Source organism: Stomoxys calcitrans, chromosome 3 (assembly GCF_963082655.1).
Source record: "Stomoxys calcitrans chromosome 3, idStoCalc2.1, whole genome shotgun sequence".
In the NCBI taxonomy this organism is placed as follows: domain Eukaryota; kingdom Metazoa; phylum Arthropoda; class Insecta; order Diptera; family Muscidae; genus Stomoxys; species Stomoxys calcitrans.
Genome location: NC_081554.1, coordinates 177,289,295 through 177,307,041, shown reverse-complemented (window position 1 = coordinate 177,307,041; position 17,747 = coordinate 177,289,295). Strand labels below are relative to the sequence as shown.

General features: G+C 37.7%; 1 protein-coding gene across 1 annotated transcript; it reads right to left on the bottom strand.

The window, feature by feature from the left end:
• Nucleotides 1–1,346: 1,346 nt before the first annotated feature.
• LOC131996225 (uncharacterized) lies at nucleotides 1,347–15,519 on the bottom strand. The gene is made up of 4 exons (XM_059365710.1): nucleotides 15,401–15,519; nucleotides 7,171–7,346; nucleotides 3,461–5,796; nucleotides 1,347–1,481 (listed from the first exon to the last, which is right to left on the bottom strand). Exons 1-4 carry the CDS (start codon nucleotides 15,517–15,519, stop codon nucleotides 1,347–1,349), a joined length of 2,766 nt encoding a protein of 921 aa, XP_059221693.1.
• Between the last annotated feature and the right edge of the window lie 2,228 nt (nucleotides 15,520–17,747).

The window sequence follows — 17,747 nt, the reverse complement described above, 5'->3', positions numbered from 1 at the left end:
TGGAGGCCCCTTATCATTAAACTTGAATCGGACAGCACTCATTGATATGTGAGAAGTTTGCACCTGTTTCTAAGTGGAATGTTCATGGGCAAAATTTGCATTTACTTCTTATTATATGCAGGTCGTTTGGGATTGTAAATGAGCCAAATCGGCCCATATTTTTATATAGCTGCCATATAAACCGATCTCGGGTCTTGACTTCTTGAGCTTCTAGGGGGCACAATTCTTATCCGATTTGGTTAAGCTTCAGCTTTATTTTGAATGATTTTTTTTTAATTTTCAGTTAATTTTTTAGCTTTTGGTTCAGTTTTCTTGAATTGCCTCAAAATTTTCACTTGTCACATAAAAAATTTTCTGAATGAAGAGAAATTCATTGACAAAATAAACCACTTTCTGTTGTCAATGGAAGTTTAAAAATTATTTAAGAATGGGACATGAATGTGATAAATTATCAACTCGTTTCTGGTGAGATACTAGAAAGTCTAACCATTGCAGATGATATTCTTCATCATGTACACAAATCCGAAGAACACTTCATGGCTTATACAGCCTTCTAAAGCAAAGTGCCTTTAAGCGTCTTCATTCGTTTATTTTTGGGGTGTTTACAGAGGTATGGTCATTATTTCCGTTTGGACAGGTAAAAAGCGAAAAAACATGAAACCAAAACCGTAACTGTTGTTGAAAACAATTGAGGTGTTGGCAGGAAAAATCAATCAAATTGTTGTTCACGTTGACCACGAAATGTGCGCCTTTTTTTCAAGACAGTTGTATGTCATTATTGACTTGCGGAATGATTAAAGCTTTTTTTTAACCACAATGGTCGGAGGGGATAAGCAAAAATTTGCTGGTGTTGTTTGGCTTGGGGTTCTACTATTTATCATTTTTTTTTGTTTGTTTTGTGGTTACATCTCGAAGTGTCACCATCACCATCATCATCGGGTTGCCCATCATTAAATCATGGATTAGGTGATGTATGGAGCATAAGACCCTTTCGACATTTAAGTGTCATTAATTTAAATGAAAAGTCAATTAGGAATAGCAGACCATTGAAGACCATAGGGTGTCACACCCATGAAAAAAAACCCCCGAGGCTGCATTTCCATATTGAATTTTGTTCTCAATTGTCAACCATCTGTTTCAGGAAACAGTTTTCGCTTATTTTACTATCATGGCATCGTTAGGTAATGCTCATTTCCCTTTTTTGCCCTTTCATTCTTCTTTCTTACCTTAATATTGTTAAAAGTTTTTCTTTTTTTTTTTGTTCCTCTTCTATTAGTTGTGTATGTTTTTTAACGAGAAAAATTATATGGGAAAACTATTGCGATGTTGATGATACCGGCTCCCGCTCATTTGTAAGAATTTAAAGTGCACTTTTTAGTTGGTAATGTTACCAAACATTGGGATAAGGTGATGCGAAATTCCTGAAACTTATCTTTTTCGTGCGGCTGCTCACACCATGTCTTCAAGAGAGAGGTGCACATCTGCAAGTTTTGAGCGTGGAGGTGATAACCCAGCAAACATTTCGTAAAAGAAGCAAATATTTTGTTTCATCAAGTGTTTGTTTTACTAACAAAACGAAGGGCGGACATGATCATAATCCCTTAGTATGAGCTTAGAAATCCATGCCGTCGTTGGTCTGACCAACGAACCAACATTGTAATATTTCATTATAAAAGCATATGAATCTATGTCCGTCCGTTCGGCGGCCTGTCAATAGACAGACATACAAACCGAAGAACAGAACAGTCAGATATATCGAAATACAGTCCTATTTTTATCATATTTGGGTCGGATGGCGGGTGGCCTAAAACTTCTCACTGTTTCAAATTTCAGTGAAATTGGATAAAAAATAATGTTTTTATGGGCGTCAGACCCCCAATCGGGAGATCGGTCTATATGTCAGCTATATCTAAATAAAGTCCGATCCAAACCATATTTGGAGCGGATGTCGGTAGACCAAGAACTACCCACTGTCTCAAATTTCAGCGAAATCGGGTAATAAATAGGTCTTTTATGGGCATCGGACCCTTTATCGGGAGATCGGTCTATATGGCAGCTATATCTAAATAAAGTCCGATCTGAACCATATTTGGTTACTATGCTAGGAGGCGTAAAACTACTCACTGTTTCAAATTTCAGCGAAATCGGTTAAAAAATAAAGCTTTAATGGGCTTCAGACCCTTTATCGGGAGATCGGTCTATATGGCAGCTATATCTAAATATAGTCCGATCTGAACCATATTTATGTCAGATGTTTGCAGGCCTTACGCTACTCACTGCTTCAAATTTCAGCGAAATTGGGCAATAAATAAAGCTATTATGGGCTTCAGACCCTTTATCGGCAGATCGGTCTATATGGCAGATATATCTAAACATAGTCCGATCTACACTATATTTGGGTCATATGTTTGAAAGTTCAAAACTACTCACTGTTTCAAATTTCGGCGAAATCGGATAAAAAATAAAGCTTTTATGGGCTTTAGACCCTTTATCGGGAGATCGGTCTATATGGCGGCTATATGTGTATATAGTTCGATCTGAACTATATCTAAGTCAGATATCGAGAAGCTTAAAATAACCCACTGTTTCCAATTTCAGCGAAATTGGGCAATAAATAATGTTTTTATGGGCATTAGACCCTTTATCGGCAGTTCGGTCTATATGGCAGCTATATCTAAATATAGTCCGATCTAAACTATATTTGGGTCATATGTTTGAAAGTCTAAAACTACTCACTGTTTCAAATTTCGGCGAAATCGGATAAAAAATAAAGCTTTTATGGGCTTCAGACCCTTTATCGGGAAATCGGTCTATATGGCGGCTTTATGTTTGTTTGTTTGTTTGTTTGTTTGTTTATTGATACCAGACATCACAAGATAAAAATCTTATAAGTGACGATGCCGGTTTAAGGAATGGATTACATCGAATATGTGTTAAGAAAAATATAAATAAAAAAGTAATTATATTATAAAATTTATCATAAGAGAATTTTTTTAGGAATTATACTTTAAATATAGTGTTTGAAGATTGTTTTCTTGAAAAGAGTAGCATTACTTATGGTTTGGATGTTGGATGGCAAATTGTTCCAAAGACGAATACTGTTGATTAAAAATTGTTTTTCAGAGTTTGAGGTTCGGAAGCGTGGTAGAATGATTTTTAGTCCTCTGCCAGATCGAGCAAAATGGAGATGATCATAAAGATATTTTGGCTGCTTAAGATAGATTATTTTTTGCAGTAAAATAACGCATTTCGCTTTGAGGAGGTTTTCGAAACTAATGTCGAATATTTTGTGGGCGAATTGAGAAATTCGGTCTCTCCTTTTCTTATTAAATATGTAGCGAGCAATGTTATTGTAGCTTACTTTTAGTTTGTTGAAGTCTCTCGAATCACAATTTGCGAAAATTTCACATCCATAAAGTAGAGTAGGTATAAGGTAAGATTTCGCTAAAAGCATACGTACTTGAAAAGGTGTAGAAGTCCGCACAGACCACAAACTTCGCAGCATTCCTTGAACTTTACCAACAGCTTTGTTTATATGATTAGTCCAAGTCAGTTTGGAATTGAATATTACACCAAGGTTGCAGGATGTATCAACAGTTTCTATTACCGAGTTGTTCAAAGTAGCTCTTACAGGAGGAATCTGGGTGGTTGATCGTTTTAAAATTTTCATCAGTTTAGTTTTTGACGGATTTAGACAGAGACTATTTTTACTCGCCCAGTTCTGGATTTCATTCAGATCGCAATTAATATTATTTATACATGATTGTACGCAATTTGGTTTAGCGCTGGAGAAAAGCTGAACATCGTCAGCGTACATTTGCACATTACAATGCATTGGAATATCAGGTAGATCATTTATGTATACAGAAAAAAGTAAGGGACCAAGGATAGAGCCCTGCGGAACACCTCTAGGTACATCAAGTGCCGCAGATGTTGTATCACCGACATTGACGGATTGACGGCGTCCGGTAATGTATGATGAAATCAGTTTACAGGCCGGTTTGGAGAAAAAGAAAAGTCTGTCAAGCTTCGAGATAAGAATATCATGGTTCACTGTGTCAAAGGCTTTACTGTGGTCCAGTAAAACCAGAAATGATACCATATTATTATCCATATTTTGTCTCAATTCTTCCACAACGTCAATTAATACAGTAGAGCAGTTTCTTTTTGTTCGAAAACCAGATTGTCTATCATTCAAAAGACCTCTGAAACTCAGGAAGGCATCTATTTGAGTATTTATAATACGTTCCAAAGCTTTAGAGAAAAACGGCAGGATAGCAATCGGACGGAACTCTGAATTCTGTTTGGGTATCGGTATAGTTTTTGCCAATTTCCAGTCTGTTGGGAACGTTGACTTTGTAAGAATGTTGTTATAAATGTGTGTGACAAATGGAAGTATTTTCGGCAGTACCAATTTGGCAAATCTAGGATGTATGCCATCAGATCCCATTGCGTCAGACTTTATGGTTGCAAAACTTTGTAAGACTTCTTCGGGACTAACACATCTAAACGAGAATGTGTCTTCAATCTGTGCTGTAGAAATATTAGAATAAGTGTTTGTGCCAGGGTCCACAGTATTTATTTTCAAAAAGTTTTCATTTATCTCATCTAGGTCAGAGATAGAAAGACAATCAGTGTTGGTATTGGATTTCGATCCAATTCCGATGTTCCTTATTTCTTTCCATTTTCGCTTACTATCAATTGCATTTTCGAATTTCCTTTTATAGTACTGCTTTTTGGACTCGTTAGTCTTTTTGAGCACATCTCTTCTAGCGGATTTAAACGTGTCATACAGTGTAGGCAGTCTATAACGTTTCCATCTTTTATATGCCAAATTTCGAACGCTGATCAAGTGCTTGATTTCAGGAGTAAACCATGGCTGTTGTTTTCTGTTAGTATAAATGACTTTGACAGGAACGCATGTGTCGTAAATTGAGCAAAGGTTATGATTTAGGAAGGAAACTTGTTCGTCAACACCTTCCATATAGAAAATCTCTTCCCAAGGTACTTCATCTAAACTTTGATGCAGAAGTGGCCAGTCAATGTTTTTGAAGTCGCGATATGTCGATGTACAAACAGTGGGATTAATTTCGAAGTGGTATGTGACGAAAAGCAAATCATGCTTGGAGAATGCGGGGGCATCTAGCTGATTGTAGAGAGATATTTTGGACAAATGGCTGACAAAGAACATATCTAGCAGACTCGCGTTACTTCTTGTGAAGTGAGTTGGTGCGGAATCATTCACAGGAAGTAGCCCTAGGGTTTGCATTGAGTCGGCAAGACAGCGCTCAACAAGCAAGTTGCTATTAAAATCACCAGCTACGATTATATTGTCGTACTCGATGGAAATTATATCAATAGTTTCTATTAATTCTTCAAAATCTATTGATGAATTTGGTCTGTAGACGCAACCCAGCAGTAATCTTTTCTTGTCATCAGATAAAAGTTCCAGAAATAAGTATTCAATGCGGGAAGAGCGGTTTGACATACATTTGAGAGAGCAGCTTATACCATGTTTGATATATATAGCTACCCCGCCGCCATGAGTATGACGATCCGCTCTAAACAGTTTGTATCCCGTAACATGAAAAATGCTGCTATCGATTTCAGGATGAAACCACGTTTCAGATATACAAATGGCGTCGATGTCGGAGTTAATAAATGTATCGCGAAACTCATCCATTTTGTTATTAAGACTTTGGGCATTTATGTGCACCAGTTTTAGGCCTGTTTTTTGTTTTGATAGTATTCGTATCATGCATTTTAAGTTGTCTTTGGAACATTGTTTTGCTCTATCTAATATTATAAGAAAAATAAGTAATGCTACAAAGGTTTGTATAGTTACTTAGGACTACAATGTGAAATTTACTTAAAGTAAGTGGTGTAACATTTATTTTTTCTATGCAGGAAATCAGTGAGTAACAATTTATGTAAATAATAATAAAAAGTTCGAATAATTTATATATTGAGTCATGAAATATGTGTATATAGTTCGATCTGAACTATATCTAAGTCAGATGTTGAGAAGCTTAAAATAACCCATTGTTTCAAATTTCAGCGAAATTGGGCAATAAATAAAGCTTTTATGGGCTTCAGACCCTTTATCGGCAGATCGGTCTATATGGTAGCTATATCCAAATATAGTCCGATCTGAGCTATATTTGGGTCAGATGTCGGAAGGCTTAAAATAACCCACTGTTTCCAATTTCAGCGAAATTGGGCAATAAATAAAGCTTTTATGGGCTTCAGACCCTTTATCGGCAGATCGGTCTATAGGGCAGCTATATCTAAATATAGTCCGATCGGAGCCATATTTAGGTCGGATATTGGGAGGCCTAAAACTACTCACCGTTTTTAGTTTCAGCAAAATCGGATGAAAAATGAAGCTTTTATGGGCATTAGACCCTTTATCGGAAAATCGGTCTATATAGCAGCTATATCCAAATATAGTCCGAGTTGGCCCGTTCAAAAACATAAACAGCGTGCATCAAAAATACGTATCTGTGCCAAATTTCAGCTTAATGTCTCAATTTTTGAAGCCTGTAGAGTGATTACAACAGACGGAAGGACAGACACACGGAGATAGTTAAAAATCATACCCGTCTGTCTGTCAGTTGGCGACTGACAGGCAGACAGACATGGTCTTTATCCATTCTCACTTAATATGAAGTATGTCCGTCTGAGGGACAAATATAATCATTATCCATTATCCCTTTATAGAAGCTTAAGAAGCCATGTCTGTCCATCGGTCTTCCAACAGACATGCAAACCGAAGGACGGACATCACCTTTATCCTTAATATGAGATTTAGAAACCATGTCCCTTCGTCCATCAGTCCTACCAGAGATAGACAGACGTAAAGAAGGACCATGATAATTTTATTCTAGAATTTGCCCAGTAGCATGGCATTTTCATTACTCTGTCATTTTCTTTCCAAAATGTCTGCTAGGCAATTGTCAACCATATTGAAGGACCTCTGCCAAAGAGCCTCAGGCAATTGTACCACTACCAAACAAAATTTTTTTAACCAAATTATCTAAAGAAAGCCAAAATGGCGAAGAAAAAAAGTTATGCCAATGCCAATGATAATGATACTCTGTCTGTGTGTGTGTGTGTCTGTGAAAGCAGCTACGCGTTTGTATTTTCTTGGCTTTTTAAAGTGTCCTTTACCATCACACCAAGGAGCTTCATTCCTTGATGGAACAAATGGTGGCATGGTCATGAAGATGGTGGCAGTTTGGATCATTGTTGTAAAACGCTCAGCAATGCGAAAGAACAACAAAAAGGCCTGTCTGAAAGGTTTGCTGTTGTAGGTGCTGGCCGATGCTGTAGGGTGGAGCATGGAGCTGTATATCGAAAGTTTTGCAAACTAGAAAACGTGTTCACAAAGGCTACAAAACTTATAACGAGAAAACTTTGCCACTTGCAAAAAGCGCGATAAAGAAACAAACAAGTTAAGCAGCCCAGGCAGGAGCTGTGGCAGCTAACCACCATATACATGTATACCGACAATCCCTAGAACCTTCCCTCTTACTCACTTTTATGTGCTGCCATCTTTCCCGGCAATGGGTTTTGTTATCCAACAACCAACTTTGCTTAAAAATTTGTTCAATTCTACCAAGTTTTAGTTAAGAAGAGATGGGGTTTTCTTTCTTTTTTCATATTCCCTGCCATGAGTTCACTCTTCAAAAAAAAAAAAAGGCAACCAACAGGAAGCTGCCAAGAGATGAAGAAAAAAACTCAACTCAAGAAATCAGCTCAACTTTAACGCGTTCATTCTTTGGCCCAGCATCAACATTAACGCTTAACAACAACGAATATTTATCCCCCCCAGCTGACCCCACTACCTCCCTTCATATTCATCCAGAGCCAAAGGACAAAGTTATGGCTGATGAAAGAAGCGCTCGAAGTGCGTTGCGAAGGAATTATTTACGCACGGATGGTGTCATCTAATTATGAATTCATTTTTGTGTTAAAATGGCGTCAGCTCTAAAAGATTTAATAAGAAATGGTTAAGGCCTCATTTTGGCCTCACCACACCAATTCGTCTCTCACAAGGCTACTCCTCCTACAGATAAGGGATGGTAAAGAAAGTTAATAGGGAAAAAGTACCAACTAGGGTGCTAATAAAGTACAAAAATAGTAAAAAAGATAAAAAGAATGTTTAAACTCACCACCATAGGAGTCAACAAAGGTTTCCACCTCCAACTTAAAAGGTAAAGATATCCACCATAACTGTCGACCACAGTGGCGAAGAGGTTAGCATATCAGGCTGCATAACTTCATACCCCGAGTGGGTAATCTCAACCTCTGAGGGTATAATTTGATCGCACGAGTTAGAAATCCTACACACCACATGGATTCATATATTCACCTAAATCACTGAGAGATTAACCTTACACACCGAATAAAAATATTTGTCCGCTGGGTATAAACTTATCGGATGAGTGAATAACTCCATCCACCAAGGCGAAAATATATTTCACCAGGTAAATACGGATATCTACAATATATTCAAGGTGGTTAAGGTTATCCTGTTATCCACTAATCCTTAGTGGAATGTTCATGGGCAAAATTTGCATTTGCATGCGGTTATCCACAAGATAGATGAGGTTATCGACAAGGTAAATGTAGATATCCACGAAGTGGTTATCCACAAGGTAGATATAGTAGATAAGTGGATAGGGTTATCCACTAAGTGGATAAAGCTTTCCACCAAGTAGATTAGGTTTTTCATAAGGTGGATATTGATAAGGTTTTCCACTAAGTGGATAAGATTATCCACTTGATGGATAAGGTCATCCACTTAAGGGTTATGTTATCTACTTAGTGGATAAAATTATCCAATAAGTGGATAGGGTTATCTACTTTGTGGATAAGGTTATCACTTAGTGGATAATAGTATCCACTAAGTGGTAATGTAGTCCACTTAGCGAATAAGATTATCCACTTGGTGGATAAGCTTATCCGCTAAGTGGTGAGGTAATCCAATAAGTAGATTAGGTTATCCACTAAGTAGATTAGGTTATCCACTAAGTGGATAATCTTACCCACTAAGTGGACTAGGTTATCCACTAAATGGACTATGTTATCCACTAAGTGGATAAGGTTATTCACTAAGTGGAAAAGGTTATCCACTTAGTGGATAAGGTTATCCACTATGTGGATAAGGTTATTTACTTAGTGGATAAGGTTGTCCACTAAGTGGTTAAGGTTTTCCACTTAGTCGATTATCTACTAAGTGGATAATGTTATCAACTAAGTGGATAATGTTATCCACTAAGTGGATAATGTTATCCACTAAGTGGATAATGTTATCCACTAAGTGGATAATGTTATCCACTAAGTGGATAATGTTATCCACTAAGTGAATAATGTTATCTACTAAGTGGATAATGTTATCCACTAAGTGGATAATGTTATCCACTAAGTGGAAAACCTTATCAATATCCACCTTATGAAAAACCTAATCTACTTGGTGGATAGCTTTATCCACTTAGTGGATAATCCTATCCACTTATCTACTATATCTACCTTGTGGATAACCACTTCGTGGATATCTACATTTACCTTGTCGATAACCTCATCTATCTTGTGGATAACCGCATGCAAATGCAAATTTTGCCCATGAACATTCCACTAAGGATTAGTGGATAACAGGATAATGTTTTCCACTAAGTGGATAATGTTATCCACTAAGTAAATAACCTTATCCACATAGATAATGTTATCCACTAAGTGGATGTTATCCACTAAATGGATAATGTTATCCACTAAGTGGATAAGGTTATCAACTGAGTGTGTAAAGAATCCATAAGCTGAATAAGGTTTGAAAAATGTGGATAACTTTATATACAAAGGTGTATAAGAATTTCTTCAAGGTGGATAAGGTTATACACAAGGTGTATAAGAATTTCTTCAAAGTGGATAACATTATACCCAAGGTGGATACGAACATCCTTAAGGTAGCTAAGGTTATTTTCACGGTGGATTTATCTTCAAGGTGGGTAACGTTAACTTCAAGGTGGATAAGTTTATGCACAATGTGGTAGACCTAACGGCAGACGAGCTTATCAACAATGTGATAATAACGAAATAGATGATGTTATTCGTGGATTGTGAATTATCGACTTGGTGGATAAGGTTGTTCACATGCTGGATAAATCTATCCACAAGATGGCACTTGAATAAGGTTATCCACAAGGTGGATAAGGTTAGCCACCAGGTGGATACAGTTATCCACTAGGGAGATAAAATGAATAATGTTGTTTACAAAATGGATACGATTTATAGGGTTGTCTACTACACAGTTTAAGATATCCACTATATGGATAAGACTATCCACAAATTAGTTAAGCGTATCCACTAGGCGGATAAAATTATTTACTAGATATATTAGGTTATCCACAAGTTGGATGGTTATCTACAAAGTGAATTAGGTTATCCACTAGGTTGATGAAGTTATACACAAGTTGGATAAAGTTATCCAACTAGTGGAATAATTCGCCTTCTTGGTGTATCCGGTTTTCCAACCGTTGGGTAGGGTTATCTACTAGGAGGATAAGGCTATCCACTAGATGGATAAGCTAATACACTAGGTTTATAAAGTTGTCAAGTTTGTGAAAAAAATGATCCACTAAGTTGACGAGGATATCCAGCAGGAAGTAAAAGTTATCCGCAAAGAGGTTTAGGTTATCCACAAGGTGAATGAGTTAATCTGTAAGGTGAATATAGTGGATTTGTTAATCTATATGGTGGATAAGTTTATACACTCGGTGGATCAATAGGTGCACAAAAGTTATCTATGGGTAAAATTATTCATAAAGTTATAGAGTTCTCAACTAAGTGGATAAACTGTTCCGCAAGATATATGAGGTTATCCACAAGGAGGATAAAGTAATCTACTAGTTGGATAAAATTATAAACATGGTGGATAAAGTTATCCACGTGATGGATAAAATTATTCCCAAGGTGGATAAGGTCTACTAGGTGGATAAAGATACGCAGTAGGTGGTTAGCCACAAAGGCCATTTATTTGTGATACACAAGGTGGATAAAGTTTTCACAAAGTTGATAAAGTTATGGACAAGGTGAATAAAGGTATCTACAAGGTGGATAAAATATTCACAAAGTGGAAAACGTGGTGGAAAAAAATATCCACGTAGTGGATAAATTTATCCACGTTGGGAATAAAACTATCATAATGGTGGTAAGCTATCCACGTGATTGATAAAGCTGTCCACGTGGTGGATAAAATTATTCACGTTTTGGATAAAGGTTTCCTCGGAGGGATTCAATTTATCCATGGGGGATGAAGTTATCCACGTTGTGGATTAAGTTATCTATGTGATAGATAAGTATTTTTGTGGTGGATAAAATTATCCACGTGGTGGATAACTTATTCTTGTTGCGGATAAAGCTATCCGCACTTTGGATGAATTTTTCCCTCGGGGGACATTTATCCCCAGCGGGTATAAGTTATCCACGCTGTGGATTAAGTTAACCACGTGATGGATAAGTAATTCTTGTGGTGGATAAAGCTATCCACGTGATGGATAAAAAAGTTCACGTGGTGGCTAAAGTAATATCCGTGGTTGATAAAGCTTTCCACTTGGATATAGTAATTTGCAAGATGGATAAAATTATACACTAGGTGATTAAAATTATCAACAAGTTTAAAAAATTTTAAACGTGGTGGATAAAGTTATCCACGTGGTTGATAAAATTATCCTCAAGGTGTATACAATTTTCCGCAAAGTGTGAAGATAAATTTATCCAATTGGTTGATAAGGTTATTCACGTGGTGGATTAGGTTATCCACGAGGTGGATAAAGTTAACCACGTGGTGGATAAGGATATCCACTTGGTCGATGAGGTCATCCATGTGTTGGATAAAGTTATCCACGCGGTGGATAAAGTTATCCATGTGGTGGATAAAGTTATCCATGTGGTGGATAAAGTATTCCATGTGGTGGATAAGGCACATTTTAATTTAAATTTCAAAAAGTTATATTTGCTTCCTTACTTATTCACTAAATTTGATAGAAAAAGAATTTTTTTCCAAACTTCTTTACACATTTAGTTTAGCCAAAAACTGTGTGTGGTACTAAAAGTTTTATTAAAAGTACCTAATTATAGGTCTTACCATCTCCATGATTTCTTCCCTCCCCATAAAGTTTAAAGAAACTTCCTCTAAAATGAAAATGGGAAATGTAATGTCAAGCGCCAAGGAAATTTAGCAACAATAGCCCAAAAGCCTGCAGTGAGTAATTCAGGGATAAGGAAATGTCCAAGGAATACACAAATTTGTAGAAAACTATATTTTCTTAAAAAGAACTACCAAAAAATTAACACATAAAACTTTTTAAACGACCACCCACCCTAAACGAACCATCAAAGCTCTTTTGAAAAGTCCTCAAGGGTTTGGTTGGGGGACAGCAGCGTTGTTAACTGGCAAATGTGCATCATCCTTACCTGGCTAAGATAGCTTAGAAAGCCGCTATCCTACTACCAGAACGCATTCCTAAGAAACATTTCTATTACTTTGCCAAACCTCTGGTTCTAAAAAAGAGGAGAAAGGAGGATGTTTTAAAATGAAGCTGACAATGAGGATGATGTCGGTGATTACCACAATAGGTGATGGAGGACAATAATAATGATGGTGAGGACCACAACCACTCTCTTGACTAACTGAACAAAATAGAAGGAACATACTTTTCTTTGCTGCCTGGCATCTTACCTTAATAATTCCATCGGTTTTGTAGCAAACTTTAACAAACAAGGAAAGCAACAACTTTTATAAATGACGAAAAGATGGAGAAATTCAAATTAATGCTAACAAGCTAAATTTCCATTAGTTATAATCCTTAAGAAATTACCATCCACAGGAAAATTAGCTAATGGTCAAGGGAAATGAAGGAAATGTGCAATGGAATGAGAACTTAAGTATACATAAAAGAAAAATTAGGAGCTCCGCAGAAATGCGTTATCCATAAATGGATAGAGGCCAAGTTGTGGCAAATGTTAAAAAAAGCAAAGATTTCGAAAGATAATTAAGCAATGAGTTGGATAATATATTCAAACCACAAGTAGATTGTAGATGTATCCATAAGGTGGAATAAATATCCACAAAACGGAATAACTTTCCACAGGCGTTCGGCATCATAGGCGGACATACTAGTCTTTGCGTCATGGTGGCTTCCTTCTTATCCATGTGGTGTGTAAAATTATCCACGAATTGGATAGTGTTATCCTCGAGGAGAATAATGTTAAATATGTGATGGATGGTGGATAATGTTATCCACGTGGTGGATAACCTTATTCATAAACACCTGAAACCGCTGAAAACACCGCGGAATAAACTTATCCACGTGGTGCATAACTTTATCCACGTTGTGGATAATGTTATCCACGAGGTGGATACGGTTATCCATGATGTGAATAATGTTATCCAGGTTGCAGATAATGTCATCCACGTTGTGGATAATGCTATCCCTATGGTGGAAAATGTTATCCACGTGCTGGATAACTTTATTCATAAACACCGCTGAAATTTTTGTGGAAAATGTTATCCACGTGGATTACAAACTTATCCACTTGGTACATAACTTTATCCACGTGGTGGATAATGTTATCCACGAGGAGGATTTTGTTATCCAATGTTAGATAACATTATTGCCTCACGTGGTGGATAATGTTACCTACGTGCTGGATAATGTTATCCATAGTTGGATAATGTTATGCAAAATTAGATAACATTTTCCACCACGTAGGTAACATTATCCACCACGTGAGGCAATAATCTTATCTAACATTGGATAACATTATCCACCTCGCGGATAACAAAATCCACCTAATGGATAACCTTTTTCACCTCGTGGATAACATACTGGTGGATAACCATATTCATAAACACCTGAAACCGCTGAAAACACTGCGGAATAAACTTATCCACTTCGTGCATAACTTTATCCACGTTGTGGATAATGTTATCCACGATGTGGATAATGCCATTCGTATAGTGGATAACTTCATAAACACCGCTGAAATTTTTGTGGAAAGTATTATCTACATGGATAATAAACATACCCATGTGGTGAATAACTTTTTTCACGCGGTGGATAGTGTTATCCACGAGGTGGAGAATGTTATCCACCAGGTGGATTTTGTTATCCACGAGGTGGATTTTGTTATCCACGAGGTGGATTTTGTTATCCACGAGGTGGATTTTGTTATCCACGAGGTGGATTTTGTTATCCACGAGGTGGATTTTATTATCCACGAGGCGGATAATGTTATCCAATGTTGGATAACATTATTGCCTCACGAGGTGGATAATGTTATCCAAAGTTCGATAATGTTATCCAAAGTTGGATAATGTTATCCAAAGTTGGATAATGTTATTCAAAGTTGGATAATGTTATCCACGTGGTTGATAATGTTAACCACGTGGTGGATAATGTTACCTACGTGGTGGATAATGTTATCCACGTGGTGGTTAATGTTATCCACGATGTTGATAATGTTATCCACGGGGTTAATAATATTATCCACGTGGTGAAAAATGTTATCCACGTGGTGGATAATGTTATCCACGTGATCGATACTGTTATCCAAGTGGGGGATAATGTTATTCACGTGGTCGACAATGTTATCCACGTGTTGGATAATGTTAACGGGTGGACAAAGTTATCCAAGACATTCATATTACTATCCATCTCTGCACAGTCTCAATATTGTTTGCATTGTCATCTTTTAATGTTTGTAACAGTTTCAACGAAACCCAATTGGAGTCAGTCAAGGCTGTACAACGATCACGTAGTTGGAAAAGACTGTATTGGGAATCCTTTGTTTTTTGTTGCAGGCTCAACGTTTAATCTGTGATTCATTTTCAATATTTTAAATTTAAATACAAAAGAAAATTGCATTACGTGCCAGTATTTAGAGGTTGCGGTAAAAACCTCTAAAAGGGGGAATAAAGGAGTAGCAAAACAGAATATTATAAACTTTCAGTAGCACAAAATGGTATGAGGTAGAAAAAGATGCTTGGCTCTCCTATCTTAAAACGGGTGTGAAATATTCCATATTAATAGTTGCTCAGGCCAGGCCTCAATCACGTTCTCTACCCACTCGAATGGAAATCATAAATTCATCATAGTGAGCGCCACACTGTCAGCACCTCTGTTAAGGGGCATGACTCAAAAACTCACCCTGTGACAAAAAAGATTTATTGTTTTGAATGTCTGCGCTTATTATCCATATCGTGATATGTTTATCATTATTATAAAATATAATTTCGTTTTTTTGTTGTATGCATTATTTTATGGCCGATATCGGCGAAATGATTTAAATTGTGCCAGCCTAACGGATACAAGGCAAATATGGCCAACACATTGCTTACTGCCTCCGTTGCTGCGAATCTGTGGTCGTCAACACGGTGATGTGGTTGGAATTTTTAATAGCCTCGCCTGGCCATTTGTCATACGCATTCTCAGCTAATATTGGTTGAATGGCAGACATGAAGCGTTAGTCGGCCAAACGGCTAGCTGGAATGCCAACACCAATATAATAATAATAATTTCCATTTGTAATAAATTCCCTCAATTTATTCTCTATTATTTTAAAAAAATTAATCTAAAAATACAAAGCCATAGAAGCAAAATCCTAATTGACCATGGAGTATGTAGGTTTGACAGATATGAAAATAAAGGCGTAGACATTATGGGTTTAGACCCCTTGCAAAATTGCGAACAAGGCCATACATGAAATAGATAAAAACCACAACTGAACTGAAGCTAATAAACAAATCGCAGAAATTTCTAATCAAATCACAGAATAACAACCATCCTCAAGAAGGGGCAGGTTAATAAAAACAAATGGAAAAGATATTAAAAATTCCCTTCCCAAAGAAAAAGGTACTAAAACTTACTAAAAAGAAAAAGTACTAAAAGGAGAAGCTACCAAAACTACCCTTCTCCCAGGGTAAAGGTACCAAAACTACCCTTCTCCTGGGGAAGGGTTCCAAATTTTCCTCCTCCCAGGAAAAGGGTTCCGAACTACCCTTTTCCTAGAGAAATGGTATCCAAACTACCCTTATCCCAGGAATAGGGTACCAAAATACTTAAAGTACCCCCTCCAAAGGAAGAGGTACCAAAGTATTAAAAGGGTACTAAAAGTTCCCTTCTCCCAGGGAAAGGGTGTTGGTAACTTTCTGCCACGGAAGGGTATAAAAAGTATCAATCTCCAAGGGAAAGGGTATGAAAAATGCCCTTCTCCCACGCAAAGGATTCAAAAAGTACACTTCTCTCAGGAAAAGCGTACCAATACTAGCCTTTTCTCAGGGAAAGGATACCAAAACCACCTTTCCCCAGGGCAAGGGTACCAAAATTACCCTTCACCTAGGTAAAGTGTATCAAAACTACCCTTCCTCCAGGAAAAAGGAACCAAAACTACCCATCCCTCAGGAAAGGGTGCCAAAACTACCATTCCCCCAGGAAAAGAAAGCCAAAACTACCATTCCCCCAGGGAAAAGGGGGAACCCTTCCAAAAGGGAAGGGGTACCAAAACTAACATTCCCCTAGAGAAAGGGTGCCTAACCTGTCCTTTCGCCAATGAAAATGTACCAAAACTACACTTCACCCTGAGAAAGGTTACCAAAAATTCCCTTCCCCCAGGGAAAGGCTACCAAATTATACTTCCCCTAGGGAAAGGGTACCGAAACTACCCTTCCCCAGGGGAAAAGCTACATAAACTACCCTTTCCCCGGGGAAAAGGTACCTTTCCTTTAGAGAAAATGAACGAATACTACCCTTTCCTCAGGGAAACAATACCTTTCCCTAAGAGTAAGGGTGCCAAAAATACCCATCACTTAGGTAAAGGGTATCAAAATTACCCTTCACCTAGGTAAAGTGCATCAATCCTGCCCTGTGTAGCATAACTACCCTCCCCTCAGTGCCAAAACTACCCTTTCCCAAAAAAGGACACTAAAACTACCCTTTCCCCAAAGAAAGGGAAACAAAACTACCCTTCCCCAAGGAAAATAGTACCGATACTACCCTTCCCCCAGGAAAGGGTACCAAATTACCCTTTCCCCAAAGAAAGGGTACCACAACTACTCTTCCGCCAGAGAAATAATACCTAAATTACCCGTCCGCCAGGGAAATAGAGCCGAAACTACCCTTCCCCCAGGGAAAGGTTACAAAAACTACCATACCCCCAGGGAAAGGCTACCAAACTTATATTTTCCACAGGGAAAGGGTACCAAAACTACATTTCCCATGGGGAAGATGTACCTACCTACCCTTCCCCTAGGGAAAGGGTACCGAAACTACCCTTACCCCAGAGAACAGGTACCAAAACTACACTTCACCCAGAGAAAGTGTAACAAAATTACCCTTCCTTCAGGGAAAGGGTAGCAAAACAACCCATTCCCCAAGAAAACGGGGAAAGGTAAAAACCAAAACTTCTCTTCGTCCAGGAAAAGGGTACTAAGCTACCCCTCCCACCAAAACGACCCTTTCCCCAAAACTTGTATTCCCCAGGGAAAAGGCACCAAAATTACACTTCACCCAAACAAAGGGTAGCTAAGCTACCCTCTCCCAGGGAAAGGGTAGCAAAATTACCCTTCTCTCAGGGAAAAGGTAGCAAAATTACCCTTCTCCCAGGGAAAGGGCGAAGGGTAGTAACCACCCTTTCCCACGGGAAAGGGTACCATAACTAACTTTCCTCTAGGGAAAGAGGATAATAAC

Excerpts from the sequence above, each read along its gene's own strand:
- LOC131996225 (XM_059365710.1), bottom strand. The coding sequence starts at position 15,519 with ATGTCTGCCATTCAACCAATATTAGCTGAGAATGCGTATGACAAATGG. Across the intron at positions 5,797-7,170 it reads TGAAGCTCCTTGGTGTGATG|ATAGAGCAAAACAATGTTCC; the intron begins GTAAAGGACACT and ends TTATAATATTAG. Across the intron at positions 1,482-3,460 it reads GGACTTCTACACCTTTTCAA|ATGTGCACCTCTCTCTTGAA; the intron begins GTACGTATGCTT and ends CAAAACTTGCAG.